At 41.5% G+C, this 14494-nt stretch overlaps 1 protein-coding gene across 3 annotated transcripts in view; it reads right to left on the reverse strand.

Annotated features, from left to right (window-relative positions):
- Positions 1 to 282: 282 nt before the first annotated feature.
- The window catches only part of LOC121004186 (protein TBATA-like), a 71304-nt gene continuing 57092 nt past the window's right edge, over positions 283 to 14494 (reverse strand). For all 3 annotated transcript variants that reach the window (XM_040436332.1, XM_040436330.1, XM_040436331.1), the window contains exons 7-11: positions 5628 to 5789; positions 4764 to 4845; positions 3728 to 3866; positions 2170 to 2222; positions 283 to 1542 (exon numbers count right to left, since the gene is read on the reverse strand). In XM_040436332.1, the coding sequence (XP_040292266.1) occupies positions 1463 to 1542; positions 2170 to 2222; positions 3728 to 3866; positions 4764 to 4845; positions 5628 to 5789 (516 nt within the window). In that variant the 3' untranslated portion in view covers positions 283 to 1462. The remainder of the gene's footprint in view (positions 1543 to 2169; positions 2223 to 3727; positions 3867 to 4763; positions 4846 to 5627; positions 5790 to 14494) is intronic.

Here is a 14494-nt window from a genome sequence, read left to right on the forward strand (position 1 = left end):
TGGCCTTGCAATAAACCACTTATAACTATTTGGCAGCTTAAATAAACACTAATGTATAGAAGTTATCAGCATCCATTGCTATGTCCAGGGTAGTATTTCTTATTTGAAATAATAATGCTGTCATAGTGTGCAAATAATGGATTGCAATAAAACTGCAACAGGTTGATGGATAAATGAATAACATCATAGAGAATTGCCAGTTTGTAAACTCTTGTTTAATGTAGGTAAAAATAATTTAGGCCATGTTGATGTAATTAGCTTTATATGTGGTGTCACGCTAATATTCACTTTTTTGGAAGCTGTACTTTGGTTGATAACAAAAGCCACAAATTAAAGAGTAATAATGCTCTTTATTATAGGTATTGTCCCATCCATATAGGTGATAAGTATGTGATTAGTGGGGGGCTGACTGCTGACATCCTCACAGATCACAAGAATGGGGGCTCGGAGTCCCTGCAGTGATGGGATCTACTGTCATGGATGTGAACTGCTGCTTTCTTAAGAGAAGGTGAGGACAGCGCTCATCTATGTTAAGCAGGCCCATAAAGATGAATGGAGGAGCGGTGTGCCTTGGGTGACTGTTACCCATGCATCTGGCTGGGCTCTGCACCAGATGAAAGACAGGGGGTATGAAAGCTGGACTGTCTGCCCTAAAACAGGACTTCTGGACTCCCTGCTGTCACACCATTCATTTGGAGAACTCAAGGCCACTTATTCTTATCAGTGGGTGTCCGAGCAGTCAGACCCCCCACAGATCAAATACTTATTCCCTATCCTGTTGATAAGAGAAGTTGTTATGGTGGGACAACCACTTTAAATGACATCTGTCAGCAGATTTGTACCTATAAAACTGGCTAACCCGTTTCATGTCCACTTGTTGAGCCTATAGGAGCAACAGGGATGTTGCTGTTTGCTACTAGAGGCTCTGCTCTCTCTGCAACTGCTGCACCATCTGAACTTTGATTGAAAGGACCAGGCAGTGTTAATATCATAACGCCTGGCCCTGCCAATCAAAGTGGGGAGGGTTCAGCAGTGCCTCTAGGAGTAAGGGCAATGCCCCCGTTGCTCCTAGAAGCTCATCTTAAAACTTCATTTTTCTCAGCAATGTGGGCACATACTGTATGAACATGGGACACAGATATCTTGGTCAGCCAGTGTCATAGGTACAAATCTACTGACAGATGCCCTTTAGGCTTGGAGTTGTAGTTCCTATACATGTTTTAAACCCCAGACTACAGAATTCAAGGAGAAGGGGCGAAATAAACAGGTGACAAATATTTTAAATAAATTTAGACCTGATACATAAACTTGACAAAGCATGAAGAAAGCATCTTACATGTCAATCGACAATCGTTTTCTGCATCTTGAAGAAGACATGTCAAAAAATTACAACATAAGAGAATAGGAGGTTGTTTCGTCCAAGAAATAAATTTATTTAGGAGACGGCCCTCCATGTAGAGTGCTATTTTGCAGAGCTAGGCTTGTCTTGGTTTTCATTGTCTGCTGCATGTATCTGAAGAACTTCTGCAGTACCAATGCGCTCTATAAAAAAAGAGTAAATGAGTGATAAGTGGAGTTCTTACCTCTGGACCAGCACTGATCACAAAAACAAAGTGACTCTGGTGATCCACCATTTACATTTTTAGGACACAGTCTCTCTCATCAACACAATATGTTATTGCAGCTCAGTCACTTTATAGTGAATGAGGGTGACAAGGGTAGAAGGTAAGTCCAGTGCCAGGTCTGGAGATAAAAAACTATCCTTTTTTGAAACATGAAAAAATCAACTGTGATCCTCAACGTGCATGATCCAATGCATTTCCAACGCATAGTGATGCCATAGTGCCATGATTAGGGATGCTGTGTGTGTCAGAAGGCTCATGCAATTTGAGGATTAAGATTACCTTCTACCCTTGGATCATGCACTTGTAAAGCTGCATTTACACAGGTTGAGGAGCAGCAGATTCAGCTTCCTTCCCGACAGTTGGCTGCTCTATAAGTGGAGGTAAAATGCTGCATTTACATGCATTGATCACCTGCACAGTATGATGAGCGATAGCCACTGCTATTTTTATTTAATTTTGACAAGCTAGATGAACCCGTTAAGGCTTCATAACTCATGTGTTTTCAGAATACCATAAAACGAAACCATGAATTTTAGTGGTTTACCCGGCTTGTCTTCTTCAGGAACAGGCTCTGGTTTCTGTTTTTGATTTGATCTACTAAACATAAAAGAGAAGATAAGTTGCTTCATGACTTCATGTTGGGTATAAACCGTTTTTACACATGCAAACTTAGTTCATGGTAGTGTATTTGATGATCTTTGTAGCTCTAACTTACCAATACACATACTGATTCTCTCTGTAGATTGTAGGAACCATTGGAGGTATGGGTGGGACTACCTTTCTTGGTGCCCAATGCACAGATTTCAAAAGGGAGCAATCAATGGCAGTGGGAGTGTATTCTAGCCACAGGTCAGAGAACATTGTTCCACAGGGAAATGTGTTACAGTGGTCACTTGTCAAACAGTGAAACTGTAATGGGGGGCCGAAGGCGCACTCGGTCTCTTATCAGCCGCAGACCTGCTGCTTAGCTTCGGGAGCGAGGATCTGTGTTCGGCCTCATTCCCAGGACGGCTTTGCTAGCTGGGAGGCTCCCTGCTCCTAGGTCTGCCTTGAGCGCTGAGCTGATCACTCGGTGCTCGACTTGCCTGTCTGTCGGTCATGTGACGCTGGCCACGTCACATGACCCTCACTCCCAACTATAAATACAGGCAACCTGCTGGCTACAGGTTGCCTGTGATTTTGGTCCCTTAGGCTGTGTATTATTATTGTTATTTAGCTTACCTTTGGATTTGACCCTTGATCTGCTTCCTGACACCTCTTCTGCCTGCTCCCTGAACCTTGAGGCTACCTCTCGGATTTTGACCTCGGCTTGCTTTTGGATTTTGTCTTTGCCTGTTCCCTCGTACTGACGTGACCTCCTGGACTGACCCTGGCTAGTTGACCCGCCTCGCCCTTCCGTTTTTGGTGGTACCTTGCTTGTTCCACCTCTCTGTCCGCTCGAGTGCTACCTCTTTTTGGCTGTCCGCTTCCCTGCTGTCTCTATCTCTCTGCTTGCACTTACTCAGGTCAGGGACTGTCGCCCAGTTGCGCCCCGTCACCTAGGGTGGGTGGTGCAAGTAGGCAGGGACAGGGGACCGGGTGGCAGCTCAGGGGGTGCACCTCCGCTCTATCTTTATACCCGTGACGCTACCCCGTGACAGAAACCTACTCCTGTGTCACATGCAGCGTTCCCACACCAGTTGGCTCTTCTCATTGTCTCCATGGTACTTAACGAATTAAAAATTACTTGGACACATCATCCGATTGGCTCTACTAGGGAATTTTAAGCTGCAGCTTAAGCCATGCCCCTTTTTGGTTAGCAACACATACTTCCCAATTAAGCCACAGCCTGTTATCAAGCTAACCACCAAAAAGTGCCTAAAACACATAATGAATGGGGTGCAAAGTGTGTGCGCCAGTTTTTTATTACACAAATTGAGCCATAATTTGAGCATATTGATCTTCGTAAACCTCCGTTCTAGAATAAAATTTTAAATGAATCATATATTGGTCACATCACTATGTTGGCTGAGGCATGTACAGGGCATAGAAAATGAAGTTTGTGGTGCTGGTCTAAATCGTATTGAGTAAATGGTTGGTGGAATCATTGACAAAACATATACCTATTTGGATTTTTCCTCTGTAGGTACTCCTCCTTTGACAGCAGACCTGTGCTGTGCTGGGAGAACAGTCTTTCCCCCATGGATTCATGTTGGATATTGGCAGTAGCTGTCTGGATCATGTTCATGACGAGGTCCTTTTCTGGAAGACATTATCAGCTTAGAATCTTGACAGTCTACTAACTGAAGTCCTCGAACCTGTATGCAAGGTTCTTCCTGTGACATTAGCTAAATATGATTATTTTTACTGGTAACTGATCAAAAGTTCTTGTTTAAACTCTGGACGTCACACCATCTACTGTAGAGAGGACAGCAGGGTGCTGCAGATAGATAAAGAATAGACTATTCTACAATCTAAATAACGCAAAGGCCAAAAGAGTAGGAAACTTATTAGAAACTAATGGTCTTAAAAGTATGGTAATCCTAAAGCTGCCCAATGCACTTTTGATGGCTGTTGGCTAAACACTCATTAGACTGTCGGCTATTTTTTACGACCCCCTTGTACACATGCACATTTTACTTTAAAGGTCAGGCATGTTGAAATTAAACCATAAACATGAGATGGTCGGCAGGTTCCCACCGGAATCTGTAGGTTCTGCCGACATTCATCTAATGTGCAAGTCCACCTTAAGGCAAAGTGGAGTAATATCTGGATTTACAAGGTTGTCTTATTTAAGGTTGTCGGTGCTCCAATAAATAATTGTGCAGTTCTTACTATTGAGAGCCCCCTATTACATAATTCACTTAAACACCGAACTCGAAACCTGCCAAGAGGCAGGTTCACTCAACTCTAGTTATTTGCCACGCAGTGGCAAGAGCAATGACACATAGAAGTCAGTGGTCAGATATGCCAATATCTGTCCCAGAATGCCGCACTAAATCCTGGTATTCATTTTAGCTAATTAATTAGGGTTCTACTGCTAATAAATGAATACCATAATGTAGTCACAAGGCTATTTACCTTTGGACACAAAAAGACCAGTTATATATTAACAGAAATAAAGCGGTATATTCTGCTGCTACTTGTAACGGCTCTCACCTCTCTGGCCAGCTGACAAAAGCCACTGCTGGATGGCAGACAGAGAATCAGTTTGCAAAATCTGGCAAAGCAACTCCAGTATCTATTAACAGAATAAAGAGATATGTGTTACGATACCAGGTCAATGTGACCTATTTGTTATTTGACATACTGCAGACTGATCCACTTTCTATGGATAGGTCTTGGACAGATCAACATCTATGTTCAGGTGAACATGATGTTTCCCAAGAGTGACTCAAATATCTAGGCTGATGCAAAGACAATTTGGGCCAATTATGATCTCCATCAAAATTAAAGGAGCTGAACCCGGACATATCCCCGTTTTCACCTAGGCAGCCCCTCTGACAAGAGCATCGGAGAATTTCATGTTCCGATGCTTTCTTTTGCCCTGCGCTGAATAACGCAGGGCAAAGGATTTTTCTGGAGATTCAGTGACGTACTGGACTCTCCATGGATAAAGCTAGGAGAAGGCTTCCGTCTAGCAGTGAGCCTGGTGACCTCACCAGCACTAATGGGTGGGTTTTAGTGCTGCCCTAGCCTGTTAAATGGCTACGGCAGCGCTAAAGCCCACCCATCACTGCCAATGACGTCATCGGGAATGCTGCTAGGCGGAAGCTTTCTAGCAGTGTAAAAAATATAAACAAACAGCCCTTGCACTGCGCGATACAGCGCTGGGCAAAGGAGAGAATCGGAGCATGAAGTGCTCATATCAGAGGGCCTGCCTGGGTGAAAATGGGGATATGTCCAGATTCAGCTCTGAACCCAGACAACCCCTTTATGGTATCCGCCATCTGTACAGACTAGAACAATTCTGACATATCAAAGGGAAAAAATTTGTATCTCTGCACATTTTGTAGAACTTACAATAAGTTCTTGATCTTGGAAATTAGTGCTTGTATTCTTTCCTTTGGTGTTACTGGTTCGGTTGGCTTTTCGGGATGCCTGTCGTGTCAAAGCTCTTGCAGATGCAGGTATGATACGACCAGTTTCTGCAGAGTACTGTGTGGATCTTCGTGGCTCCTCCACCTAAAGAATAAATTATCACCTTAACCCCTTCCAAAACCAGTGATTTTTTTAACTTCTTGACCCTGCCTAATTTTGCAAATCTTACATGTCTGACTCTATTTGGAAATAACTTTGGAATGCTTTTACTCATCCAAGATTTTTTTTTCTTTTTGTGACACATTGTACTTTATAATAGTATATTTGAGTCAATATGTTTTACCTTTTTATTTGTAAAAAAAAGTCCAACATTTAAATAAAATTTTGAAAAACTTGTTATTTTCTAATTTTCTTTCTGCTTTTAAGACAGATAGTGATACTGTTAGAAGGATTATAATTTTGTAGAGAATTTCTAATACCAACTTTTTTAAAGACCAATTCAGTTCAGAAGTGACTTTGAGAGGCTTATATATAATATAAACTACACTCCTCATATTATAAAAAAAATTTTTTTTTTAATTTCAGAAACTTTGTTAACCCTTGTTAAAAGTGTAATTTATTTTTTACATATTTTCCAGTTTAATCCATTTTTCCTGTAACACAGCAAAACAAACCTCAATATTTATTACCCTGACTTTGCAGTTTAGTCTACTTTCAAACTCTCGTTTTGGCTTTCCATTTGTGAGATACGTTCAGGGCTCTCACAAGCGGTCTAAAACGGATCAGTTTGCATTCTAATGTATTCTGAATGGAAAAGGATCGGCTCAGAATGCACCAGTTTGCATCAGTTCAGTCTCCATTCCGCTTTGGAGACGGACACCAAAATGCTGCTTGCAGCGTTTTGGTGTCCGTCTGATGAAACTGAGCCGTTTTCACTGACACAATCTGGCACAATGGATCCATCCTCCATTGACTGTCAATAATGTTCAAGACAGATCCGTCTTGGCTATGTTAAAGATAATACAAATGGATACGTTCGGAACAGATGCAGACGGTTGTATTATCAGAACGGATCTGTCCATGATGTGAAGTAGCCTTAGAGAAACTTCCCCAAATGTGGTCATAGACTGTTGAGTCTATGATGTGAGCTCTTAAACAGGTGTTTCATAGAATTTAGAAAATGCTGGCTGTGAAACTACATTTTTTTTCTTTTTACATTTTTTCATTTTCACAAGTGTAACGGGAGAAAAACATCTCCTAATTTGTTACTCATTCTCCTGAAGATGGCAATACCCCATATACAGTGCTGCCCATAATTATTCATACCCCAGGCAAATTTTGACTTAGTTACTTTTATTCAACCAGCAAGTAATTTTTGACAGGAAATGACATAGGTGTCTCCCAAAAGATAAGACGATGTTCAAGAGGCATTATTGTGGGGAAAAAAAAACATTTCTTAGCTTTTATTTACATTCGAGCAAAAAGTGTCCAGTCCAAAATTATTCATACCCTTCTCAATAATCAATAGAAAAGCCTTTATTGGCTACTACAGCAATCAAACGCTTCCTATAATTGCAGACCTGCAGGCAGGCTTTTGCATGTCTCCACAGGTATTTTTGCCCTTTCATCTTTAGAAATGAGCGCCAAATCTTTCAGGTTGTAGGGTCTTCTTGCCATCAACCTGATCTTTAGCTCCCTCCACAGATTCTCAATTGGATTCAAGTCTGGACTCTGGCTGGGCCACTCCAAAAACGTTAATGTTGTTGTCTGCTAACCATTTCTTCACCACTTTTGCTGTGTGTTTTGGGTCATTGTCATGCTGAAATGTCCACTGGTGCCCAAGGCCAAGTTCCTCTGCAGACTGCCTGATGTTGTCATTGAGAATCCTCATGTATTGCTCTTTTTTCATGGTGACGTTTACTGTGATTAGTTTCCCTGGTCCATTGGCTGAAAAACACCCCCAAAGCATTAGGTTCCCACCACCATGTTTGACAGTGGGGATGGTGTTCTTTGAGTTGAAGGCTTCTCCTTTTTTACGCTAAATGAAGGAAACATCATTGTGACCAAACAATAAAATTTTTGTTTCATCTGACCATAACACAGAAGACCAGAAGTCTTCTTCTTTGTCCAGATGAGCTTTTGGAAAGGCCAAGCGAGCTTTTGTGTGCCTGGTCTGCATCCGTGGAACCCAGCAGTGTCTGTTGGATTGTCTGCCTTGAGACATTGCCACCAGCAGAGCCCAGATTCACCAGGATGGCCTTGGTTGGTATCCTTGGATTCTTTTTCACCTCTCTAACTATCCTGCTGGCCAGCACAGGTGTCACTTTTGGCTTCCGACCACGTCCTCTGAGATTTTCCACAGTATGGAACATCTTATATTTTTTGCTCAAATGTAAATAAAAGCTGCAATTTTTTTTTTTTGCCACAATAATGCCTCTTGTACATAGTCTTATTATCTTTTGGGAGACACCCATGTCATTTCCCGTCAAAAAATGACTTGCTGGTTGAATAAATAACTAAGTCAAAATTTGCCTGGGGTATGAATAATTATGGGCAGCACTGTATACAAACTGCTGTACGGGCACTCCACAGGGCTCAGAAGGGAAAGAGCACCATCTGGCTTTTGGAGGACAGATTTTGCTGAAATGGTTTTCAGGCAACATGTCACATTTGTAGAGACCCCTAGGTACCCTTACAAAATGATTCCATTTTAGAAGCTACACCCCTCAAGAAAATTTTCAAGGAATGCAGTGAGCATTTTGACCCCACAAGTTTGTTCCAGACATTTATGTGCATTGGATGGTGAAAAGCGAATATACTGTATAAGCTGAGCAGATTATAACATATTGTAAAAAGGTAGTAAAATGACAGGGTGCATAAAGGATAAAATGAATAAACCATGGATGAGTGGTATGCTTTGAGGCAATCCTTATGCGGAGGCCAGTTTTTTCAGGGCAGGGTTAGCAGTGATAAATGGTGTCCTTTCATATCCCACTTTTGGAACAAACTCAGCATTTTTGGGTCCTTCCCTGCCTTGCTGTTTGGGGGACTTCACCAGAGAAATGTTGCTGTGGTACAACACGAGCATCATCACATCTAGAAGAACTGGGGTCCTTCCTTTCCTATTTTTTAAAAATTAGCTGCTAATCCTCAGTTAGGGATCACTCTGGGGATTTGCCTCAGCTTTTGCCTTGGGGGACCCTCAAGAAGGTGCCCCATCACTGGATGAGGAAGAGGAGTAGAGGAATGCGCCATTGTCTTCTCCCTAATTGGCCGTATCAATATCTGAGGCAATGGTGGCATATGCCTCCTCAGCTGAATACACTCTTTGGGATGATTGGGCCATGTGTAAGTGTATATTAGTAAAGTATATTCATTTTATTCACAGGGGTGTGTAGGCAGTGCTTTTATTTGTGAATACATTTAGGAAAAAGGAAAAAAAATAAGATAAAAATTTTGTAAAAGAAAATGGCAAAAAATGACAAAAAATTAAATCGCTGAAAACCAAGCACGGATATGATCAGTAAAATGTACAGCTCTACTGGACATTTACTGGTTGAAAAGCTGTAATATAAAACTTTACTACTGTGTAAAAAAAATCTGAACACTAGCTAAAAATAAACTTATAAATAGAGAGATCATGGACGGTACTGACTGGCGCTCATCGGTTGCGGGAGCATGCATGCAAATGTGTGCGGGAAAAAATCTGAATCTAATAGTAGAGTACATATGAGAAAAACCTTCACCGCCAAAAACTGAGCACAGGTGCTGCTCACTTATTGGTGCTTGGGGTCACAGCTCTCACACCGAAAAAATGGGCGCAGGACTATTAAAAAAAAAAAAAGACATAAAAAAGCATCCTGCTCTGACTGCTTATTAATGTGTAGCCCTTTTCTGTACTTTCATAACAGCTCATAAACATGCATTATAGCTAAACTCATATCAATAGGAATTTAGCCTAAAAAAATGTTTATGAGCTGTTAGGAGTTCATAGATAAAGGCTACACATGCCCATGCAGAGACCCTTCTAGTCTGCAAATCCACTGAAATTGAAAGCTGTGGCAGAAAAATTGTTGACAATTTTTAGTAAAGACCAAATGAAAAAACTATTACCGGTAAGCCCAAAATGGGTAGAATGCAATTAAATAAAAACGCGTATCCATGGCTTTTTACATGTATTGTTAAAATCAGCATGGAGTGGACTTTGTTACTGTGTCTATTGATGACATTCAATCTATAATACTATTCCGCCAGGTCAGATTGCCAAACTAAATTCAGGTATTAATTTTAGCCTACAAAACAGGGTGCTACCGCTGAGAAATATCGTAATGTGCGGGAATGTTTTACCTTTGGACACAAAAAAGACTAGTTTTAATGTACACCAACAATCAAGGAGTCTGTGACTTTACATACAAGTAATAGAAATAACATAGCATCTAGTGAGGTAAATTTTACTGTTGCAGGAGTCCATTGTCCCTTTGCTTAAATAGCTGACTATTATATTCACGTGCACATATTATGGGGGACATTTTTCATTCCTGTGTGTTGGTCTTCTCACATCAAAATTTGTAACTTTTCCAAAAAGTGGACAGAACAGGGCGTAGAGTGGGTGGTGTGGAGCCGGTGTACTTGGAACATTTATTATAATTTACGGCAGGGAACTGGCATAGATTACAACTAGAGATGAGCAAATTTGTAAAAAATTCGGCCGGTTTGCTGAATTTTTAGGAAAAATTTACTTCGATCTGAATTTATTTGCGGCGAATCGCGTTAAAAAAACAGCTATTTCCGGGCAGCAGAGAGCCTTTATAGGGATGTAGAACACTGTGCCTTGCAGTAACACGCATAGGGAGTCTGCTGTGGTAGCGAAACAATACTGTCAGTATGACAAGCACATAACAGGTGTCACTCTTACAATCACTGCACACTTCACTTATTTGGGCAGTCACGGGGCCAAAACTGACCAAATAACTCAAATGTGAACTCAGCCTTACAGGTAGATGTTAGGGCCAAGAAGAAGCGCACTCCTTTTACACCATCGTCAGCTGGTTCTACATGTCTACAGAACTTGTTCTATTAAACGCTTATAAAAGTAGAGCGCCCCCTGACAGAGTGGAGAGGGTGTCAGCAGTAAGTTTGTGTTGACGTCACTGATTATTTTGCCCTTCCTCTGATCCGTCAGAACAATAACCCCTCAAAAAACGGATCCTGTCTGTTGAGCATTTGCCTTTACTCGGTCAGCATTTGGTCAGTAATCCATCAGTATTGCTAATGCCAAAAAAAAGAGTGGATTTAAAAACAGAGGACATGTGAATGGAATATTTGCATGTCTTCTGTGTTTAGTACCACCTCCTGCTTTTGTCTACCAAATCATAAGCCAATTCTGATGGGACCATACAGGCTTTAAAGGTGCTACACAGACAGGATCCGTTGTACGTCTTATTTCTCCTTCCTTCTGACAGATCAGAAGTGTCAAATAAATGATTATGTCAGCCAGGCTGAAAGACAAAATAGTGGACCAGTCATGAAGAGGGGAGGGTGGGAACAGCATGAGAAGTCCAGAGTGGATCTATGACCTAGTGTTCAGGTGGAAGCAGCATGAGGAGGCCACTGAGTGGCACAATGACTGAGTCTGTAGGTGGCAGCAGCAGCATTAGGAGAAGGCCACCAAGTGGCACAATGACTGAGTCTGGAGGTGGCAGCAGCATGAGTAGTATCAATATAGAGACTCAAGCACTCCAGTAGATATAGTGATGTCAAGATATATATATATATTTTATTTTTTTTGTTTTCTCTGCAGGCAACTCAAAGTGACAATGTGACATTTCGGTCTATTACGACCTTTTTCAAACACTATGACAAACAATAGAATACATTATAATTTATACATGCACAAGGTATGTGCATATATCAATTATAATGTAATTCTATTGTTTTTGTCATAGTGTTTGAAAAAGGTCATAATAGACCAAAACGTCACATTGTCACTTTGAGTTGCCTGCAGAGAAAACTAAAAAAAAAAAAAAAAAAAAAAAAAAAAATCTTGACATCACTATATCTACTGGAGTGCTTGAGTCTCTATATAGATACTATTGAGGGCTAGGAACCCACAACTCTAGTACCCACCCAATCAGGACAAGAGTGCCACGCCACATAAGTAGGCCACAGAGTAGCACAATGACCGAGTCTGGAGGGGGCAGCAGCAAGAGGAAGCCACAGAATGGCACAATGACAGAGTGTCGATCGACCAAGATACTTCTGGGGGAACCTGCCTGGCATGAACAGGCCTCTAGTAGCTACAGACCATGAGAAGACAAAGTGTCAGGATAGCTTTGATCCCGGAAGAGTCGCAAAGTTCATCAAGATACGTCACTAAAGATTTTACTGTATATGACCGCAGAATAAATTTTGTGTTTCGACCGAAATACTTCAATAAAGATTTTACCACATAACGGAGCACGGAGATGGAGGTTTTTTGAAGGTTGAAGGATTATTTTGAAAGTGTGTAGAAGCCACATGGGGCCCCCACGCTGCAGATTTATCATGGAGATTTTACCGCATATAACTGCAGCGCTGACTGCTGAATAAATTTTTGTTTTTCGACCGAAATAATTAAATAAAGATTTTACCGCATATAACCGCAACACTGAACACAATTTTTTCGACTGAAATACGTCACTAAATGTTTTACCACATATAACTGCAAAAGTGAATGCTGAATATATTTAGTTTTTGTACTGAAATAATAATAACTGCAGAAGTGAAATACGTATATATTTTTATTTTTGTACTGAAATAGGCCACTAAATGCTTTTAGCGGTGCAGTGAAGTGCGTATACAGTATTTTTTTTCCTTTTTGTACTGAAATAGGACACTGAACACTTTCACCAAATATAACTGCAGAAGTTAAATGTGTATATATTTTTCCTTTTTGGGCTGAAATAGGCCACTAAATGCTTTTAAGACATATAACCGCCGCCAACGTGAACTGAGAATGTATTTTTCTTTTTGTACTGAAATACAAAATAACACATAACCACCGCACTGACTGACTGCTACCACCGCTACTTCCGTGAATCCCTGCACCACTACTTCCCGGGCAGGTAGGCTACTGCGAAGCAGGTGCTCTACCCAGGGCACGTTTAGCTCTAGACCTCCCACTGCTGCCACCCTGCTGACTCCCAGCCATGCTTCCAACACATATAACCACCGACGTGAACTGAGAATATATTTTTCTTTTTGTACTGAAATAGGCCAGTAAATGCTTTCAGCAGAAATAAATGCACCAGTGAAGTGCGTATATATTTTTCTTTCTATAATGAAATAGGCCACTGAAAGCTTTTGCCACAAATAAGTGCACCAATGAAGTGCGTATATATATATTTTCTTTCTGTACGCTTTATAACACATATAACTGCCGACGTGAACTGAGAATATTTTTCTTGTTTGAAAAGATATAAGCCACTAAAGGCTTTTCAACATAGCATTTGCACCCCAAGAACAAATTGCTGGAATGACAGAGCTGTATAATGGCTTTTTGGATCCCCAAATAATCTTTCCCTGCACTTGTAAATCGCTTTTCTAGTACTGTCCCAAGCACCTTCTGATGTCTCTCCCTGCACTAAGATGCTGTGAAATGATTCCTTCCTATCCTTTCCGTGCACTAATCGTTTTCCACTATGAGGTTTTTCCAATTGCTTTCCCTAGTGCCTTCTCACGTCTGTCCCTGCACTCAGAACGCTTTAAAATGTCTGACTCTAAGATGGCCGCCGTATTTAGAAGGCTGTGACATCACAGGGCTGGCTGGCTGCTGATTGGCTGCATGCATGGCATTATGGGTTAGCCCGCCTTCCTAGAGTTCCTTGCCCCATGTCCTCACACGTATAGCTGCCAATGTAGCTGCCAATTTAGAAAAAAATTGTGATGCGTTACTACGAAGTGCAAGGAAATTCGCATTCGTTGCAAATTTGCTCATCTCTAATTATAACTGAATGCTACACCAGCCCCTCTTGCTGGTGTAGAGTTCACTTCTGGTGCACGGACCGGCACAGATGTGCCACAAGTATTAGGAGGCGTGCACCTCTTAACAATTGTGGCACAGGGATAGATTAATAAATGTCCCCCTATGTCTTTTCAGGTTTGCAGAGACACCAGCTGCATGTGGGTGGTGGTTCAGCTCAGCTTGCAGCACTTGGGGCTCCAGCTGCAGTCTCGGTAGGGAATGGGACTACTGACAATGAATCGAAAGTTTATATATTTGTGTGCAAGAGTTTTGGCTCATGCACATGACCGTTGGATGTTTTGCGGTCTGTAAATTGAGAATCCGCAAAACACGGATACCGGCCATGTGCATTCCCCATTTTGCAGAACAGAGTGGCCGGCCCCTAATAGACTGGTCCGTATACGGAACCATTCATTTCAATGGTTCGCAAAAAAAACGGAATGTACTCCGTATGCATTCCGTTTCCGTGTTTCCGTATCTCCGTCCCGTGCAAAGATAGAACATGACCTATATTTGGCCGCAAATCACGTTCCGTGGCTCCATTAAAGTCAGTGGGTCCGCAAAAAAACTGTCTTCCGTATCTGTTCCGTTTTTTGCGGAACCATCTATTGAAAATGTTTTGCCCAGCCCAATTTGTTCTATGTAATTACTGTATACTGTATATGCCATACAGAAAAACGGAACGGAAAACACTGAAATAGCCATACGGTAGTGTGAAAGAGGCCTAAGTAGGTGAGTGCTAGTCCCTTATCTTGTGAACAAGGGAATGTATTTTGTGTGCCAGAGCAAGCAATCAGATGCCTTGGTTGAGTGTGGACTGCATGCCCTAAATACTAAACTGAGTAAA

The sequence above is a fragment of the Bufo bufo genome, chromosome 6, assembly GCF_905171765.1.
Source record: "Bufo bufo chromosome 6, aBufBuf1.1, whole genome shotgun sequence".
NCBI lineage: Eukaryota > Metazoa > Chordata > Amphibia > Anura > Bufonidae > Bufo > Bufo bufo.